The sequence below is a fragment of the Nicotiana tomentosiformis genome, chromosome 2, assembly GCF_000390325.3.
Source record: "Nicotiana tomentosiformis chromosome 2, ASM39032v3, whole genome shotgun sequence".
Taxonomy (NCBI): domain Eukaryota; kingdom Viridiplantae; phylum Streptophyta; class Magnoliopsida; order Solanales; family Solanaceae; genus Nicotiana; species Nicotiana tomentosiformis.
The window spans coordinates 28,593,937-28,615,081 of record NC_090813.1 but is presented as its reverse complement, the minus strand read 5'-3'; the positions used below and the strand labels follow the sequence as shown (position 1 = coordinate 28,615,081).

At 36.5% G+C, this 21,145-nt stretch overlaps 1 protein-coding gene across 1 annotated transcript; it reads left to right on the top strand.

Annotated features, from left to right (window-relative positions):
- Positions 1-11,115: 11,115 nt before the first annotated feature.
- Positions 11,116-19,866, top strand: LOC104106055 (CASP-like protein 5A1). The gene is made up of 3 exons (XM_009614535.4): positions 11,116-11,535; positions 13,262-13,394; positions 19,392-19,866. The coding sequence occupies exons 1-3, from the start codon at positions 11,333-11,335 to the stop codon at positions 19,581-19,583; spliced, it is 528 nt and encodes a 175-aa protein (XP_009612830.1). The 5' UTR covers positions 11,116-11,332; the 3' UTR covers positions 19,584-19,866.
- The last annotated feature ends 1,279 nt before the right edge of the window (positions 19,867-21,145 follow it).

Sequence of the window (21,145 nt, the reverse complement as noted above, 5' to 3'; positions counted from 1 at the left end):
CTAATAATAGATAATTTTTAAAGGCATGTACATGCGTGAATATTGGACAATGAAAAAATAACATTTTATAAATCATACTTATGATTGTTTAATTAGATTCACGCTTCTAAAGTGTAATTAAATACTTAATATGAGTAACATATATACCGGACATACGTTGATCGCATTTCAAGATAGTCGTCGTTTTTGTAGCCATGCATGAGATTTTTTCCTCGAAAATTAAAGAAGGCGATAGAGTTTTTTTTCTACTATCTTAAAGGACAAAGCCACCTACGCGAAATAAACTCTTCTAAAACCTGAATTGGGGAAGGAGAAAGAAAGGAAGGACTAGCTAGCTATTCGAAAAGGAGTCCTCCTTGTGATGCTACAATGGTTGTCCGAAGTGCAAGGGATAAACTTGGACTCAGATAGGATAAGTTTGTATGCGTCGGGCCCTTTGGGTCTCATATTTTGCCCGAGTTTGCAGTACCTCCATCCCCTATGTTAGGTGGCCGTAATATTTTATTACGTTCTATTACTGTCAGGTCAGAATAAATGGTTTCACACGAGCTCCCATTCTGCGTTGTCGTGGCAGGACCGCTAGAGGAGTGGCTTTGGGTACACCCTGTTCTTGTAGGGAAACGCAACAAGCCGTCACCTTTTACATTTAACTTTGAATAAGAAAGAGGAGGAATGAAGAAGCCAACTTAATCAAAACTAAAGTTACACATGCAAATATAAGCTCAATGATGTCAAGTATGTCCTGCCATCTCTTTTCCATGAAGGTTAGACGTGGAAAGTAAGTTAAGATAGAGAAATTCGAAATTTATATATAGTCGGTAAATATAAAGTAAGTATGATCGAATTATATGCATATAAGTTAATTTTTGTTATGTATATATGAATTCAGTTACATCACATATTTCATCCTAAATCTGTCTCGCAAAGTGAGCAAATATCCAAAATTTGTATATGCATATAAATGAATCAGTGCCAACGTGTTAATCATTTCTTCCCCATACTTAAAACATACTTCTTCTTTTAAAATTCATAAGTGAATAAAAGGAACAGCCTTAATTAAAAGCAGCTTTCAAATAAAAATACTGTTGAGTATATATAACATTATGCATTTACCACATCATACATATGGCATTCTGTATAAATCGAAACTGGTGGATGAAGGTAATAACTCTTATGCCTAAGCAACCACAGCCTGTGGCTATCGATCCACTGAAGAGTCTCAATGTATGCAATGGTTGTGACAACTAGAGCATATGGAACGCAAATCATATTCCTGGACATATTTTGAAATGGGGTGTTGGAAAATAACAAGCATGTATAAGTAATGTGCACGACGAGGTAGCAACGGAATAATACTTACGTCAAACTTTCTCAATCTATTTGAATCAAAAGAAGACGGGAAACAAGTATATCAACCACCACAAATATGATAAGGAAAAATAATCAAACACACGAGACACCAAGATTTACGTGAAATACCTCTTCAATGTGAAGAGTAAACACAAGGGGACCAAAGGCCCTCAAAGCTTAATTAATAAGAGTTACAAAAGTTCTCTAAATTGGCCACAAAGCAAGTGCCAAATCAATAGCAACAATTGACAAAAACGAGCAACAATCAGACCCAAACCTCAAGCTTGCCTCTGAGCTCTAATGAAGGAAGGCCAGAGGAAATAAGAGAGACAGACATTTGCGAAGCTTCCAGAAATTGGGGCTGTGTAAACTGAATAAAATCCTCTACAATTACGAGTAATCTACTCCTATATATACATACTGACAGCTGGATCCAGCTGGACTATACAAGTGGGAAGTAAAAGCTATAACTATAACTTGCTATTGGAAATGCAACTAACTGTCAGTGACTAACTTAATTAACTATTGGAAGCCTAACTAGCTTTCTCAACTAATTGACTTATACATTGCAGTAATGCAATCCGCTATCTTCCCATATTAAATACATATCTCAACACTTCCTCCCCCCCCTCCCCCCAAGTTGGAGGGGAGGGACTCACGACCAACTTGCCAAGAAGAGATGAGTGTTTGAGCCCTGTGAGTTACTTAGTGAAGATGTCTGCTAATTGTCCATGAGTGGATATGTAATGTAGATCAATAAGCCCTTTGACGAGCTTATCCCGCGCGAGATGACAATCAACTTCTATATGTTTGGTTCGCTCGTGAAATACTGGATTTCTTGCTATTTGTAGGGCAGCTTGGCTGTCACAAAATACTGGTATTGGTAGTTGTAAAGGGACAGTCAGCTCTTGCAGCAATTTGGATAACCAAACCAGCTCTCCCACTACCTGTCGTGCTGATCTATACTCAGCTTCCACTGAGGACAGTGATACGGTTGATTGCTTCTTAGATTTATTCAAGAAATAGGCTGATCCAGAGAATAATAATGTATCCTTAATTATTTGATACGCATATTAGATGATATTGAACGTAGAGAAGTAATTAAGCAAGTTAAGGAAGATAAAACCAGAATATATACAAGAGTGTGGCCTAGTGGTTAATAATATGAGAGAAAAGTATGAAAATTTTGGATTTAAATTCCTCCTATACTTTGACAAGTAAAGATATAGAATTACCCGGTATTTATGCTGGTGAGAAGTAGCAGATCCATCGTCAGTAAAAAAAAAAAATAGTTACCAAATTTTGTCATGTTCCAGGTTGAAGGGACAAGACTCAAGAGCCTCTATAGAAAGTCATATACCACTAATTATAGTGCATTAATAGGTCAGGAAACATTTTAAGATGTAATGAAATCTCAATATGTTGCTCTCACCCAAAAGGGTCATCTTATATTTTTGAACTCGATACTGCGCTCTTAAACCTTAAAATCTCATTTTTTACCTCCTCGATTTACGTGCGCAGTCCGAGCGTGTTTCCGAAAAGATTATATCTTGAAAATTGATGAAAATAAGAATTTATGCCTTAAAAGTTAATTTTAGTTAATTTCGATCAATACTTTTGGTAAACGGGCCTGAATCCATATTTTGACGGTCCCGGTGGGTCCGTATTGAATTATGGGACATGGGCATATGCCCGGAATCGAATTCGGAGGTCCCTAGCTCGAGTTATAAATTTTTGATGAAAATTAAAAGTATGAAAATTAATTATTTTTAAGAATTGGTTGATGTTTGGCCTTATTGATACCAAGTCTGTATTTTAGTTCCGGAGCCCGATATAGGTCCAATATAATATTTAAGACTTGTCTATGAAATTTGGTGAGAAACGGAGTTGATTTGGCGTGATTCGGACGTCCAGTTGAGAAGATAGAAATTTTAAAATGTTCTTAAGAATTTTATTTGATTTGGTGCTAAATTCGTAATTCTAGGTATTATTTTAGCCATTGATCGCGCGAGCAAGTTCGTATGATATTTTTAGACTTGTGTGCATGTTTGGTTTGGAGCCCCGAGGGCTCGGGTGAGTTTCAGATAGGCTACGGGATATTTTGGACTTAGAAAATCTGGTATTTTGTTGCAGCAGGTGTTCTGGTATGTCCTTCTTCGCGTTCGCGAACGCGAAGGGTAAGCTGGTTAGGCTGAAATTTTCTTCTTCGCGAATGCGAAGGCTTGGTCATGAACGCGAAGCGATGGGGGCATTACCCTTCGCGAACGCGACCAGCTCATCGCGAATGCGTAGTGTTAGGCACTGGAGGGAGGAGTCACTCTTTCCTTCATCGCGAATGTGAGCAATATCTCGCGAACGTGAACGCGAAGGCTTGGCAGCCTATACTCTTCGCGAACGCGATGAACACTGTCACCCAGCACTTAACAGAATCCATGAACGGGAATAAGCCATTTTTTCAACTTTCATAAAAACAAACGGGCTAGAGGCGATTTTCAAGAGTTATTTTCTTCCCCAAAGTGTTGGTAAGTGATTCTAAACCATTTTCTTTCAATTATCCATTATATTTTATGAATTATCAACCAAAAATCTAGAGTTTTCATGGTAGAATTAGGGGTTTGGGTAGAAACTAGGGATTTCAAAAATTTGGGGATTTAGACCTCAATTTGAGGTCGGATTCCAAAATCAATTATATATCCGGGCTCGGCGGTGAATGAGTAAATGAATTTTGATCCGAATCTCGGGTTTTGACCAAGCGGGCCCGGGGTCGATTTTTAAGTTTTTGGAGAAAAATTTAGGAAATCTAAATTTATGTAATATAATTAATTCCTTTAGCAATATTTGATATTATTGAGTCATTTTTAATAGATACGAGTGGTTTGGAGGTGAATTCTAGAGGAAAAGCTATGATTGATTATTAAGTGGCCTTCGGAGCGAGGTAAGTGTTGTGTCTAACCTTGATTTGAGAGAATTAGGAACCTCAGATTATTTGCCATGTGAAATTCATGTGAGTGGCGTATATGTGAGGTGACGAGTACTTATGCGTCGTTAATTTACTTGTTTTCCGTGTTTTCTCTTGTTTTATTTTTATATTGTCTCTTTCCTATGCCTAATTGTTACGTGTTTAGACTAGTGTTGTTAAATTGATCGTTCTTATCATGTTTACGGATTTTCTGGTGATAATTGAGTATTTATTTTAAAGTTGAGATTTATATTGTGGAACCAAATGTTAAAGTAAGGCTTGTACATGTTGTTCTATCTCCCTATTGTCAATTGTTCATTGCATTATGGTAAGGGAGAGTGTTAATGCACGAAGGGTGATGCCATGCCATATTATGAGTGTTAATGTACGGAGGGTGATGCCGTGCCACATTGTGAGTGTTAATGCACGAAGGGTGATGCCGTGCCATGATATGAGAGTAAAAGCACGAATGATGATGTCGTGCCGTTTCTATTGATTTTATGGTGAGGTTGAGAGTAAAAGCACGAAGGGTGATGCCGTGCATTTTTCCTTTACTGTTTTTCCTAAGAAGATTGAGGCAGTTCAGAACTGGCCTAGACCCCCATCAGCTACAGAGATCCGTAGTTTCTTGGGATTGGCAGGTTATTACCGTCGGTTTGTGGATGGGTTTTCATCCATAGCAGCCCGGTTGACCAGGTTGACCCAGAAGGGTGCCCCGTTCAGGTGGTCAGACGAGTGTGAGGCAAGTTTCCAGAAGCTCAAGACAGCTTTGACTACGGCACCGGTATTGGTGTTACCCACAGGTTCAGGATCTTATACAGTAAATTGTGACGCATCTCGTATTGGTTTGGGTGCGGTATTGATGCAGGGTCGAAAGGTTATTGCATATGCTTCGCGGCAGCTGAAGGTTAACGAGAAGAATTACCATGTTCATGATTTAGAGCTGGCAGCCATTGTTCACGCACTGAAGATTTGGAGGCATTATCTTTACGGCGTGCCATGTGAGGTATTCACGGATCATCAGAGCTTGCAGTATTTGTTCAAGCAGAAGGAACTCAATTTGAGGCAGAGGAGGTGGTTGGATATATTGAAAGACTATGATATCCCCATATTGTATCACCCCAGGAAGGCCAATGTGGTGGCCGATGCTTTGAGTAGAAAGTCAGCTAGTATGGGTAGCCTTGCTTATATTCCAGTTAGTGAGAGACCGCTTGCATTGGATGTTCAGGCCCTGGCCAACCAGTTCGTGAGGTTGAATATTTCTGAGCCCAGCCATGTTCTAGCTTGTACAGTTGCTCGGTCTTCTTTGTTTGAGCGTATCAGAGATCGGAAGGATGACGATCCTCATTTACTTGTCCTTAGAGATACAGTGCGACACGGTGGTTCCAAGCAGGTTACTGTTGGAGATGACGAAGTTTTGAGGATGCAAGGTCGTATTTGTGTGCCTAGTGTGGATGGACTTCGTGAGTTGATTCTTGAGGAGGCTTACAGTTCCAGGTATTCTATTCATCCGGGTGCCGCCAAGATGTATCAGGACTTGCGACAACATTATTGGGGGAGAAGGATGAAGAAGGATATAGTTATATATGTAGCTCGATGTCTAAATTGCCAGCAGGTAAAGTGTGAGCACTAGAGACCTTGTGGTTTACTTCAGAGGTTAAAGATTCCTGAGTAGAAGTGGGAGCGTATCACTATGGATTTTATTGTTGAACTCCCACAGACTCAGAGGAAGTTCGATGCAGTTTGGGTCATTGTGGAAAGGCAGACCAAGTTAGCGCACTCCATTCCTATGGCAGTTATCTATTCTTCGGAGCGGTTGGTAGAGATTTGCATTCGTGAGATCGTCCGTCTTCACGGTGTGCCCTTGTCTATTATTTCTGATCGAGGTACGCAGTTCACCTCGCATTTTTGGAGGGCAGTACAACGTGAGTTGGGTACGCGGGTTGAGTTGAGCACATCATTTTATCCTCAGATGGACGGGCAGTCCGAGCGCACTATTCAAATCTTAGAGGATATGCTTCGCGCATGTGTTATAGAATTCGGAGGATCGTGGGATCAGTTCTTACCCCTTGCAGAGTTCTCCTACAACAACAACTACCAGTCGAGCATTTAGATGGCTCCCTATGAGGCATTATATGGTAGGAAGTGCCGGTCGCCAGTTGGGTGGTTCAAGCCGGGGGAGGCTCAGTTGTTAGGCATAGATTTAGTATAGGATGCCTTGGAAAAGGTCAAGATTATTCAGGATCGACTTCGCACAGCTCAGTCCAAGCAGAAGAGTTATGCCGACCGCAGAGTTTGTGATGTTGCATTCATGGTCGGAGAGAGAGTGTTGCTTCGGGTATCACCCATGAAAGGTGTAATGAGGTTCGGAAAGAAGGGCAAGTTGAGCCCTAGGTATATCGGACATTTTGAGATTCAGGAGAGAATGGGAGAGGTGGCTTACAGGCTTGCATTGCCACCTAGTTTAGCAGATGTTCATCCGGTATTCCATGTGTCCATGCTTCAAAAGTATCACGGCGATCCGTCCCATGTGTTAGATTTCATCTTTGTCCAGTTGGATAAGGATTTTACTTACGAGGAGGAGCCAATGGCTATTCTAGCCCGGCAAGTTCGCCAGTTGAGATCAAAGAGTTACCCTTCAGTTCGAGTGTAGTGGAGAAGTCAGCATGTTGAGGCAGCTACTTGGGAGTCCGAGTCCGATATGCGGAGTAGATATCCCCACCTTTTAACCAGCTCAGGTACTTTTCTATATCCGTTCGAGGACGAACGGTTATTTTAGAGGTGAAGAATGTGATGACCCAAAAGGGTCATCTTATATTTTTGAACTCGAAACTGCGCTCTTAAGCCTTAAAATCTCATTTTTACCCTCCTCAATTTGCGTGCATAGTCCGGGCGTGTTTCCGGAAAGATTATATGTTGAAAATAAGAATTTATGCCTTAAAAGTTGATTTTAGTTGACTTCGGTCAACATTTTTGGTAAACAGGTCCGAATCTGTGTTTTGACGGTCCCGGTGGGTCCGTATCGAATTATGGGACCTAGGCGTATACCCGGAATCGAATCCGTAGGTCCCTAGCTCAAGTTATGATTTTTTGATGAAAATTAAAAGTCTGAAAATTAATTATTTTTAAGAATTGATTGATGTTTGGCCTTATTGATACCGGGTCCGTATTTTGGTTCAGGAGCCCGGTATAGGTCCAATATATTATTTAAGACTTGTCTGTGAAATTTGGTGAGAAACGGAGTTAATTTGACGTGATTCGGACGTCCAGTTGAGAAGATAGAAATTTTAAAGTATTCTTGAGAATTTCATTTGATTTGGTACTAAATTCATAGTTCTAGGTGTTATTTTGGCGATTTGATCGTGCGAGCAAGTTCGTATGATATTTTTAGACTTGTGTGCATGTTTGGTTTTGAGCCCCAAGGGCTCGAATGAGTTTCGGATAGGCTACGGAATATTTTGGACTTAGAAAATCTGGTATTTTGCTGCAGCAAGTGTTCTGGTATGTCCTTCTTCGCGTTCGCGAACGCGAAGGGTAAGCTAGTCATGCTAGAATTTTCTTCTTCGCGAACACGAAAACTTGGTCGTGAACGCGAAGCAATGGGGGCGTTACCCTTCGCGAACGCGACCAACTCATCGCGAACGCGTAGTGTTAGGCACTGGAGTGGAGGAGTGAGTCTTTCTTTCACCGCGAACGCGAGCAGTGTCTCGCGAACGCGAATGCCAGGGGGTAGCCTACGCGAACGCGAACAAGGTCTCGTGAACGTGAAGGCTTGGCGGCCTATACTCTTCGCGAATGCGACAGTGTTCTCGCGAACGCGATGAACACTGTCGCCCAACACTTAACAGAATCCAAGAACGAGAATAAGCCATTTTTCCAACTTTCATAAAAACAAACGGGCTAGAGGCATTTTTCAAGAGTTATTTTCTTCCCCAAAGTGTTGGTAAGTGATTCTAAACTATTTTCTTTCAATTGCCCATTATATTTTATGAATTCAACCTAAAATCTAGAGTTTTCATGGTAGAATTAGGGGTTTGGGTAGAAACTAGGGATTTCAGAAATTTGGGGATTTAGACCTTAATTTGAGGTCGGATTCCATAGCCAATTATATATTTAGGCTCGGGGGTGAATGGATAAATGGATTTTGGTCCGAACCTCGAGTTTTGACAAAGAGGGCCCGGGGTCGATTTTTAACTTTTTGGAGGAAAATTTGGGAAATTTAAATTTATGCAACGTAATTAATTCCTTTAGCAATATTTGATATTATTGAGTCGTTTTTGAATAGATACAAGTGGTTTGGAGGTGAATTCTAGAGGAAAAGCTGTGATTGAGTATTAAGTGGCTTTCGGAGCGAAGTAAGTGTTGTGTCTAACCCTGACTTGAGGAAATTAGGAACCTCAGATTATTTGCTATGTTAAATTCATGTGAACGGCGTATATGTGAGGTGACGAGTACTTATGCGCCGTCAATTTACCTGTTTTCCCTATTTTCTCCCGTTTTTCTTATATTGTTTCTTTCCTATGCTTAATTATTACGTGTTTAGACTAGTGTTGTTTAATTGATCGTTCTTATCATATGTACATATTTTCTGGTGATAATTGAGTATTTATTTCAAAGTTGAGATTTTTATTGTGGAACCAAATGTTAAAGTAAGGCTTTGTACATGTTGTTCTATTTCCCTGTTAATGCACGAAGGGTGATCCCGTGCCATATTGTGAGTGTTAATGCACGAAGGGTGATGCCGTGCCATATTGTGAGTGTTAATGCACGAAGGGTGATGCCGTGCCACATTGTGAGTGTTAATGCACGAAGGGTGATGCCGTGCCATGATATGAGAGTAAAAACACGAATGGTGATGTCGTGCCGTTTCTATTGATTTTACGGTGAGGTTGAGAGTAAAAGCACGAAGGGTGATGCCATGCATTTTTCCTTTACTGTATTCACTATTCCTGTTAGTTCATAGTAAATTGATTGTTCCAGTTATCATTCTGTTGTAGTCCTTTATTTCGTATTCCCCCCAGCATGTTTCCCCCTCTCGATAATTCTTGTCTAGCTCTTCATTACTGTTATTTGTACATACATTGTTAAATTGTACACGTTGATTTGTAGGTGCCTTGCCTTAGTCTCGTTACTACTTCGTCGAGGTTAGGCTCGGCACTTACCAATACATGGAGTCAGTTGTACTGATACTGCACTCTGCACTTTCTGTGCAGATTTTGGTACCGACTCGGGTTGATCGAGATTTTGCTATTGGACCGCTATCCGGAGACTCAGGGTAGATCTGTCGGCGTTCACAGACCTTGAAGTCCCCGTCTATCTTTTCTGTTCTACTGTTTCTTTCATTCAGACAGTTGTATTTCTTTTAGACTATTACTTGTAGTAAATCCTAGAATGCTCGTGAATTGTGACTCCAGATCCGGGTGATAGTAATTAATACAGTTTTTATATTATTCCGCACTTATTATAATTTATCTTAGCTAATCATTATCATTTATTAAATGGAAATAAGGATTGGGTTTGATAATTCTTTAATGGTTGACTTGCCTAGCAAATGAAATGTCAGGCGCTATCACGGTCCCGCCGAGAGGAATTCCGGGACGCGACACAATGTTGTCTACCATTGTACTACGGAATATGGAAACCTTTCTTTACTTAGTAAAGCTTCAAAACATGCGATTCCTTTACCTAAAACATGAGATTTTTCAGGATGATAACGACTTGTTTATTTTCGGAAAATGGGGACTTATGAGAGAATATATATATATATATATATATATATATATATATCAAAAATGAAAAGCATAACTAGAGAATGTGCATTCTGTACTTGTTCAAATGAAACATTAGCATTTGAAATGATACGATTTGTTCTTGAAAATGCATGATGGTACGTTATCATTTGTAATGGAATATCTTTGATGATTAATTAGTTATAAATATTGTAACTTTTGTGAAAATGTCTCGCGCGAATGTTGCAACTCCTACTAAATAAAAAAGATATCCGATGCATCCCCATTTACACACTATTGCAACTCCTACGAAGAGGTATTTTAATAAAATATAAATTTGTGATTCATTGATAGATCAATTTACACATTCAAGTCCATCTCAGATTTTTTTCTTTGACATATACGTTTATTTGATAATTGTCATATTGTAAAACACCATTATTCATTGGCTTGGCTGTGTGAGTGCAAAGCAAAACCAAGTGGCCTTCATTGTATTTAAAGGGAATTTGCTATTAAAAAAATATTTTTGAGGAAATTATTTTTGGTTACCTTCAAAGACTGAACTTTATTTAGATCAAAACTAAAAATTGACTTCCTAACATATGGACGAAAATCATTTTTTTTAATAAATATTTCTAATTTTCTGATTTACACTTGTTATTGTTGTCACTAAGCTCTTACCTTATTCCACATGTTAACTACCATTATAATATATTATATGTCACCAACTTTTGTATCTAACCAAACAAAAATGATTGTGAACATAAATATTATTCCATCCGGTCTAATCTTTTTGGTTCTTTTTACACATATTAAAAAATTCATATTTTAGTATTAATTACCAATAAAATTGATTATATTAACCTTAATTTGCTCATTGAAAATATAACAAATTACTCCTAGACTATTTACTTCAAGGGTAACTCTAAAAAGAAGAATTTAACTACTTCTTGATATTTAAAAAAAATTAAATATTATGGATCACCAAAAAAATACCAAAAAATTATTTAAAATAAACCGGAAGGAATATTAATTAAAAAAAAACATTTTCTTTCTACTAATTGCACTTCTTCTCATATTCTCTTTTTTAGTTCTTGTCCCAAAGCAAGGGTGGGCATATGTCCTTTTTTGGTTACTGTTCCAACTCCCTTTCTTTCACTAACAAAAAACAAATTCTCAGCTTCGCTCTCTCTTCCTTTTTCCTTGACCTTTACCAATTCCATTTAGGGTTCTTCTTCTACTTCTCTGTACGCGTATTCCTCCGCAATGGCGTAACTATAATTCCAAGTTAAAAATGATGAGTCGGCCGGCGGTGCATCCGGTGGAGGCTCCGCCGATGACCATCGCGGCGGCGCCGAGGGTGAGGATGAAGGATATTCAAGGCATGCCGGGTACTCTTGGAAGCCTATTGCTACGGCTGTGTCAGCTGGTGTTTGCAGTTATCTCTATCGTTGTCATGCTCACCACCTCTGATTTCCCCTCCGTCACTGCCTTCTGGTATCCCTCTACACTTATAGAGCTCTATTTTATCTAGTTTCTAAATTCTATTCATGAAAAAATTGAAGAATGGAAGTCGTAATTGAGATTGATAATTAGGTTGTTTGATCTCCGATATTCTTTTTGAAATGGAGCTAGTATAATATTTTTGTGGATGAATTGAAGAAATATGGATGAAGAATAAACAAAAAGAAAAAAAAGGCTAACTTGAGATTACAAAATGCTATCAGGTGTGTGTTAGGAAGTCTGTAAGCATCCATTGCAAAATGCAGAGTAGTTCTATTTATCACTCCATATGTTCCAATTTGTTTGTTATAGTTTAGCTGACACGAAGTTTAAGAAGGTAAAAAAAAGATTTTTTGGCTCTTAGGTACGGTAAAATTCCAAAAGTTTCCTTGCACAACAATTTTCCTTGCACAACAATTGGTGCTTACAATTAAGTCATGTCAATGGCAAAATGAGAATGTAAAAAGTTAACTTGATTCTAAATATATGAGGTGCTAATTTTGTTGGGATTGTCAAAAAAGGAACTGGTGCCACTGCTAAACAAATTAGAATAGAGGGAGTATTTTAAAGGTGGTAAGATGAAAGGCATCAACTTTCAGAAATTAAACATGACGAGTCGATGACCATTGCCTCAGAACTGCCTCCAATTCTTTTAATATTCAATTGTTTTTCATTTAAAGGAATACCTCCCTAGATGCTACTGTATAGGGTGTATGCCTTTCTTTGACTTGTGTGCTTATTTGCCTTTCTGGTGAATCTTAATAGTTGCTGAAAGAAATTGAGCAAGTAGCCCTATTTGGAATTGGTTGAGGGTTTGATGGTTTCCTTCCATGGTTCATTATCTTTCATTAGCAGATGGTACTAAAAGATACTGCAGGTTTCTACACATAATTGCTCTCCTACGTATCAATGTGTTGGAAGGACAAGATTTTTTGTGACAACTTTTACCTCTTTGAGTTGCAGGAGCTTACTGCCTTTCTTTAAATAGTTTCATGCAAATGTATCAACTCAAAGAAAGCTGTTCCCGGGTTTTCTCTTTCTCATGCAGAGAGTAGTTAGTGTTATTCTAATTTGGATACATTCTTCTTCGTCCGGCTGTATTTTAATTCATCCAAAGATGTTAATCTAGGAAAGCTTTAAAAAAGAAAAAAAAGGACATATATCGTGCTTCACAGCTCAGATTCCTACTTAAAATAGTGTATGCAGGAGCAAGCTGAATGGTTTGTGTTGTATTCTTATTATGACATGGACGGTGTAAATATTCAACGGATTAAGTCAGAGATAGTATTTTTAGTCCGTCTAACTTCTAGCACACTTTAATGTTTGTTTAATCAATAAATTTACCTGACGCATATTCTTCAGAAAAGAGCTGGGATTTTGATTTAGTTGCGCCTTCTTCTTTGTGATTTTGCTTATGTCCCATGTTGTGTTCATGTGCCTGTAATGCAATTGCATTAGTTTGGAGAAGGGATTATGACAAGGAATTGAAGGTGCTTTTATAGAAGGGAGGAACATATTTCGTTTGTGAAAAATTGATGTATTCAGATATGGTGTTGCTTCTTTTTATTATGACATTGATGCAATGCTGGAATTCTCTGATTCCCTTCAGATTTGAGGGATCTCTATCCATTTGATGTTTTAATAAAATTATCTTTTACTGATCAAAATTAGTTGGGAGAAGGCTTTCTAACCAGGATTACGGCCCCTTGTTTTTTTTCAGCTACCTTGTAGCTGCTGTTGGATTACAGATCATATGGAGCTTCATTCTTGCTATTGCTGATGTATATGCAATTTTGGTGAAAAGAAGTTTTAGAAATGCAGCAGTTGTCAGTTTATTTGCCATTGGCGATGGGGTAAGAAACATCATTTTGCAAATATATCCACCATCCATTCCTTTGAGGTTGCTTTCTATGTTCTCAGTAATCGACTTATCTTCTCTACCAAAAAGGTCTTTTGGTAGGTGACTTTAGGTTTTCAAATTGCTTGATGACGTCAAACTAGAGGCAGTTTATGTTTGCACAACTGTGCAGCCTTCCTAGTCGGACTTGGTTGGGGTTACGTTGACCCTAAACAAACTTCTCTTATTTAAGGACTGATGTAGCACTCTGAAATCTTTAGTTTATTGGCTGATAGTTGGCCTTTTTTGAAACTTCAAATACATTTTGCGTTTCATGACTCCTTTTAAAGTCTCTTTCTTTCCCCCGATAAAGCCTTGTAAAGTGATTGACAATGTAATTTTCACTTACCATTATTTTCACCAGCGATCTGTCTTGAACCTCTACTTGTCATCTCTAGTTATCGATAAGCTAACCAATAATGTACAAGATCAGGTTATTTATCAAAAGAAAAAAAAAAGTACAAGACGAGGTTCGATTATGCATTCTGTGTTACTTAATGAAACTAGGTTAGAGTTAACCGGAAGCTGTAACTTTGGGAAAAACGCTCTGGAAAGTAAGGATTTTAGGATAAGTGGAATTAAGAAAAAAAAAATATGCATTACAAGTTTAGTCCCCATAGAAAGAATGAAGGTAAAAAGTGGTTGAATGAGATTGTGGTGCCTATATGCAGAAAATTAGATATCTAAGCTCGATCTTGTAGGAAAATTGCATAGTAGATGAAGATGTACACGTAAATTAGAATAAGATGGTTAAAATGGAGTAGTGTCATGTGATATATTGAATATACCAATATAAGTGAAAGATGAGTTCTGAAGAACAATTGTCGTACCACCAATGATATATCTACAAGATGAATGTCATCAAAATGAGGATGTTAGTATGCGTATGTAGTCATACAAGTTGGACAAGTGACAAGTGCTAAGTAACTGCGTATAATTATCCTCTGTTCAAGTCAAATTATTGTATAGAAAAAGTTATCGTCCTCAGAGATTAGTTTCTTTGATATAGAAATTAAGTGCTTGATTACTATTTGAAAAATCGTAATAGATCTGGGAATTGGTTTAACTAAAACACTTAAATTAAACCAAACTTAATAAAAAGCGAAGCTAAGTTGGATTGATTTAATTATAACGAGGTTGGGAATTTTGGCTTCACTTGATGATTAAGTTAATATAATCAATTAATTGTTTCCCTACTCAATTCCTCTTACAAATTAGAATGCTTCTTACTAATACAGCCATCTAGCGTAGAAAGTATAATTAGAATAACCTCTTTTGGTTATGAGACTAGTTTATAACTTTATGATGCATTAAGTATGATTTCAATATATGATTCCTTCCACAGAAGTGCAAGACCTCTCTCGATTATCCTGGCTACCACAATTAATAAAGTACCAAAACTTCTCCCTCGATTCAAATTAAGACTTGTACTTTGAGAAAGAGATTGAGACTTGTATTAAAAATGCTATGAAGAGCTAAGTGGAATTGTAGAAACTAAATCTATTCTTACGATTAAGATTTAGTACAAAGCATCAATAATAACCCATTTATGCAACACTCGTTAAAGAAGGCTAAAGGGCCCTTCACTTACCTCATATATGCTTTGAACAATAAAGAAGGTATTAATAGGGAAATCACACATAGGGTAGAATAAGAAGGTTAGTCGCAAATTAGTACTTTAAGATTCATTAATATCCCAACAAATATCTACTCTATCATGGAAGCTTCGTACAAATTCTGACCATAACAAAGAGAGAAAAGTAAAGGGGAGGTTTCACAAATTTTAGTCACTACTCCTTGAAATAGCTTAAACTAGGATTGAAACTTCGTGAAAATCTCTTTCTTAGCTTGAGCCTCCTTCTCTTGGGCAAAAGTCCCTACCAAAAAGTGAAAATTTTCTATTTATACTACTTGAATTTTCCCAAGAAATGAAATGTGCAGCTGGAAATCTCCTTTAGAGGCGCTACAGCTACAAGAATTCCTTGTTGCAAAAATTACAAAAATTAATTGGCAAAGGGCCAAATATACCCCTCTACTTTCGAAAATGGTCTAAGAATACCCCTCGTTATACTATTGGGTTATCTATACCCCTGTAGTCATACTTTGGGATCAAATATACCCCTCATTTAAACGGAGGGACACGTGTCATCGTCCTTTTGGTCAATTCTAAATATCTCCTAATTAATTAAAAAGATCCATTATCCATACCCGAAAAATAATTTTTTTTTTTTGTAAAACTGGAAAAAACTAAATTTTTTTTTTACTAAAAACAGAAAAATCGATTTTTTTTTTTTTAAAAAAAAAAAAAAATTATTTCCTAAAATAATATTTTTGTAAAAACTGGAAAAGAAAAACTGAAAGGCAATTTTCTAAAGCAATTAAAAACTGGAAAAAACTGAAATATTTTTAACTAAAAACTGAAAAAATAAATAAATTGTTTTTTCAGTTTTTACAAAAACATTGCTTTAGAAAATTGATTTTCAGCTCTTTTTTTTAGTTTTTACAAAAATATTGTTTTAGAAAATATTTTTCAGCTTTTTTTAAAGCAGTTTTTTTGTAAAAAGTGGGAAAAAAATAATTTCGTTTTTTTCCGTTTTTAGTAAAAAAAAATTCAGTTTTTTTCAGTTTTTACAAAAAAAATTGCTTTAGAAAATTGATTTTCAGCTTTATTTTTTTTTCTTTCAGTTTTTACAAAAATATTGTTTTAGAAAATATTTTTCAGTTTTTTCTAAAGCAGCTTTTTTTGTCAAAACTGGAAAAAAAAATATTTTCGTTTTTTCAGTTTTTAGTAAAATTGTTTTTTAGTTTTTTCCAGTTTTTACAAAAAAAAAAATTTATTTTTCGGGTATGGATAATTGGTCTTTTTAATTAATTAGGAGATATTTAGAATTGACCAACAGGACGATGACACGTGTTCCTCCGTTTAAATGAGGGGTATATTTGAACCCAAAGTATGACTGCAGGGGTATAGATAACCCAATAGTATAACGAGGGGTATTCTTAGACCATTTTCGAAAGTAGAGGGGTATATTTGGCCCTTTGCCGAAAATTAATTTAGTCATTTGAGAGCCAAGAATAAAACTTGGAAGGAAGTGAAGAAGATGAAGATTTCAGGCTCAGCACACACTTCTCCACGACTGTAATTAGAGAACTTTGTGAAGAAAATGGGAACTTTTACGCAGAATGCAAAGGCATCGCTAGGCACTGTCGTGACTAGGATCTGGTACTGCAACTAGGAGCCAGAATTCTTAAGCTTTCAGTCTTAGACTTAGCTGCAGCGCCTCGTGAAGGAGATTTTTCAGCTGTACATATCATTTCTAGTGCAATTTCCGAGGGGTAAAAATTGAAAAGTTTCACTTTTTGGTAGGGGCTTTTGCCCTAGAGAATTAGGCTCAAGCTTAGGAGACTTTCACCAAGTTTTATCCCAAGTTCAAGCTATTTTAAGGAGTAGAGACAAAATTGTGAAACTCCTTCTACCTTTCAGTCTTTGTTTCAGTTATGATTTGTTTTAAGCTTGTTTGTATCTTTGGGAATTTGAAATCCATGATGGAGTAGACTTTGTTGATGGATCGTGATTTATTAATTTAAGTGTAATCTTTCCTATTCTAAAGCCTGAAGCTCGCTTAAAGCACACTTAAACCCTGAAGCCCAAGTGGACGCTTCGCCTCGCTTAGTTAGTGCTTTAGTGTAGCCATCACGGTGCTAAGCTGTGCAGATTTTACCGATGGGCTCAATCATTAAGAGCACAACGCGAGACATCATATATAGTTCACAAAGTGATACATTAGTTGTTAAGAAAATTTCATACTGAATTAATAGTGATTACAACAACAACAAAAAACCCAGTGGAGTCCCACATGTGGGGTCTAGGGAGGGTAGTGTGTACACAGACCTTACCCCTACCCTGGGGAGGTAGAGAGACTGCTTCCAATAAACCCTCGGCTTAAGAAAGATGAATTATTAGTGATTAAGATAAAGAAAATTTGAATTTAAGTATAAGATAGCTAGCACTAAAAACCTAAAACTACATTTTTTCATCTATATTAGAACTTTAAGATGGTCTTTGAACTTGGTTGACATGATTTTAACTGCATGTATATAGTTATAATTCTTCCATCCTTTTGATTTTTTGGGTATATAGTTACATTTTCTTGGATTATATTTCTGGTTTTTGCCTTTTATTCATTGACGCTTTTTTTTTTTCCCGCTAAAGCTCACGCTTTAATTGCGCTTAAATCCCCAACATAGGCGCTTTTCTGCAATTTTCGCCTTTTTGACCTTTTGGCTACTCTGTTCTAACCTATCTGTGATTCCTGCATTAATGCCATGTTTATCATTCAAAGCATTTATTGAGGTCGGTGAAGTGCCCTTGGCCTTCTTTTGGTGTTGCATTAAAAGGTTCTTGTTGATGGGTTTGTACTAAATCTTAATTGAAAGAGGAGATCTAGTTTCTAAATTTTATGTATCTATTCATAGTTGTTTTAATACAAGTCCTAATCTCAACTGATATAAGAGTTTTTGGTACTGTATGTGTTGGTTAAGATAATCGAGTGAGGTTGCAGTTTTATTGAATGAATCACATGCTCAAGTTATACTTAATGAATCATAGAATTATAATTAATTGCACAACCGAAAAGGGTTATTCTAATTAGACGTTCTATGGTAGAAGAGTGTATTCACGAGAAACATGCTAACTTGTAAACAAAATTGCTTAGAGGTAAAATTTATTGATTATCTTAAGTTAATCAAGTCAAGTCAAGATTTCTGACCTTTATATAACTGAACCAATCCTAACTTAGTATACCTTCCTTTCTTTGACTTTTATTAAGTTTAATTGTCAAAACCAATTCTCACACCTATTACAAATTCTCAAATAGTAATCAAGCAATATTAATTTGTTCATTGGAGAAACCAATCCCTAAGGACGACCTAGTACAAATTTTCAAATAGTAATCAAGCAAAATTAATTTGTTTATTGGCGAAACCAATCCCGAGGACGGTAATTTTTTCTATACTATAATTTGACTTGTATGAGGATAATTTTACGCAGCTCCTTAGCATGCGCCAACAAGATTAGAAATGATCGTGTCTGAGTATTGAAGTAGCATACACAGGATAAAAATTGAAAGATTTTTTTTTTTAAAATCATTTTCCACATAGACCACCATATTCAGTCTTTCAGCATGGTGATTAAAGATGGTAGAAAGGAATGACTAATGAGGTAGATCTGAAATCTCATACATGGAAATTATCTCGAAAGACTTTCCTTCTTTAGGAGTCATTGTGGAATTGATGCAAAATATTCATATAGTTAATCCAACTAGTTGGCACTTAGGTATAGTTGTTACGCTTATATTAGGTTTGGGTAGGGATAAGTATGAGATTTTGAGAATATCTAGTTTTGGAAAAACCTTAATGTGCTTTAAAAGATGAAGTACTACTTTCCAGCACTGGAATGAATGGATCTGAATATAGAGTGGAATCTATGGAGTACAATTTTTACAACTACTTTGGGCTTGAGGTGTAGTAGTTATTTGGTTGGGAGAAGTACGTAGATCATCTTTTATGTGGTCTGTTTTTGGATACATCATAACTGCTAACATATTGTATAGTTCACAAGATTGAATGGTCAGTTCTTCTCCAAACCCTTGATTATGTTTTTTTCCGAGATCTTTGAGCTGGGTATATAAGCCAATATGCGTATTTTTAAAAGGAGGACTGTTTAAACTAATTATTTGCATTCTATTGAGTTCTAGTGGGGCACATGTGGAATGATCTTATGTGATCATCACTTCTACTCTTCATCCAACTGTAAGCATAATGTTTGTATACATTTATTATAAGGAATGTTGATCACATCGTTCACGATCTACTGAATTTTGATCGGCCACTTGTAGAATTATTCTTTTAATATGTGATCATCACTGTGGTTCATGATTCCACTGTCGTGCAGATCACTTCAACTCTTACATTTGCGGCTGCCTGTGCATCGGCTGGAATTACAGTCCTTATTAGCAATGATCTTGACAAATGCAAAGTGAACCACTGCACAAGATTTATGTCAGCTACAGCAATGGCATTTTTAAGCTGGTTTGCTGCATCACCATCCTTTTTCATGAATTTTTGGTCTCTAGCTTCTCGATAGTTGGCTGCAGTGCTCTCGTTTTGCAGTCAGGCCACCTTAACTCTTCTTATTTGTAAATCAGTGCATTTTAGTTTGACATTTTCGGGAGGAATAACCTCTTTGTTGACAAAGTTAATGTAGAAGTACCATTTCAAGATTTAGGCCCGATATCGTTTTTCAAGGGTTTAATAGATCTTCAAGCTTGGGTGACTATTTCTAGAAGTTGTGTTGAGTTATGTGCCAAGACTGCTGGTAAAGCCTCTAGCTGATTAATCTATCATCTTAGCGTCAGATTTTTAACAAATTCAGTGTTTTATATGTAGCCATAACTGCTCATTGAAAAAATTGGAAACGATTTTCGATACTGGAGAGTGTAGGGTTCTCAAGTTATTTATTTTTGTTTTACTGGAGCTGTAGAGAATTAACATTATATATGGTTCAAAATCAAGATGAGGGATATGAAAAGAACAGATCAATGTTCTTCTTAATCGTTTCGAATATGACTTCGTCCTGTTGAAATCAGACTACAACACAAAAAAGTTCAATTTTTTGGTATACATTACTTTATTTGCTATGCAAATACAAAATCCTAGCGAAGAAAATATTCTATACCGCAATAAACAAGAACAGTTTTTTTTTCCTCTTCTTTTACTAGAGGATAAGTAAGTTCAAGGAGTGAAAGAGGGACAGATTTGTTAGTTAGCGATAGCGTGTGGTTTTAGCTTCGAAGTATTGTCTAAGCTAATCTGTTGCTTTCTTACCTACCATTAGATACTACCCAAAAGTCTAAACGTCCTCATCTCTCTCTCTCTCTCTCTCTTGTACTTAATTAACATATTTCTCCATTTCCTCTCTCCTCTTGACTTCTTTGTTCTTTTTGAGCATAACTGCAACAAGAAACAACAATCCATATGTTAACCTCTTTTTTCTTATTTCTTACAACTTTTTTGGAATTTTCCATTTCGTTTTCTCTACTACTTACTAAAGAGAAGTATAACTTTTATATTCTAAACAAGAAAAGTAAATATTAGGAGTAATAATTAAAAGAAGATCTTGCTGCATGCATTTTTCAATTAGAAATATGAAATTTCCAATTCCATTTCAGTTAGTTGTTCGCTCTTCTTCTCATGAGGTCCCGGAGGGGGGGATGAACAGGATCGTGATCATAAGTAAATTAACGAAAAGAAGAGAATGAGAGATGGTAACAATAATATTTATGTAACGGCCAGGTTTGGAGTAAGGTTAGATCGACAAGACAACTCAATTATAAATGTAATTCTAACATAAAATTTACATATTTACAAATTACAAAAAAGTACAACACAAGGAGTAGTTATCAAGAAAACGCAAAATCATTTGGTGACAATTTTATATTCCGAAACTATATTAAAAAGTAAGAAACTAAAAACTGATCCTCTTGATAACAAAAATCCGATGATTCTACATAATTTAAGGAAAGAGGATATCAACAAAATGAGGATTTGAGAATAACACGAACTTATTGTAAGTCATGATCCTCTGATTGAAGTCATAGCTAAAAAAAAAAAACTTACAAAAAAAAGAAGAGCTAATTAAGTAGTTAA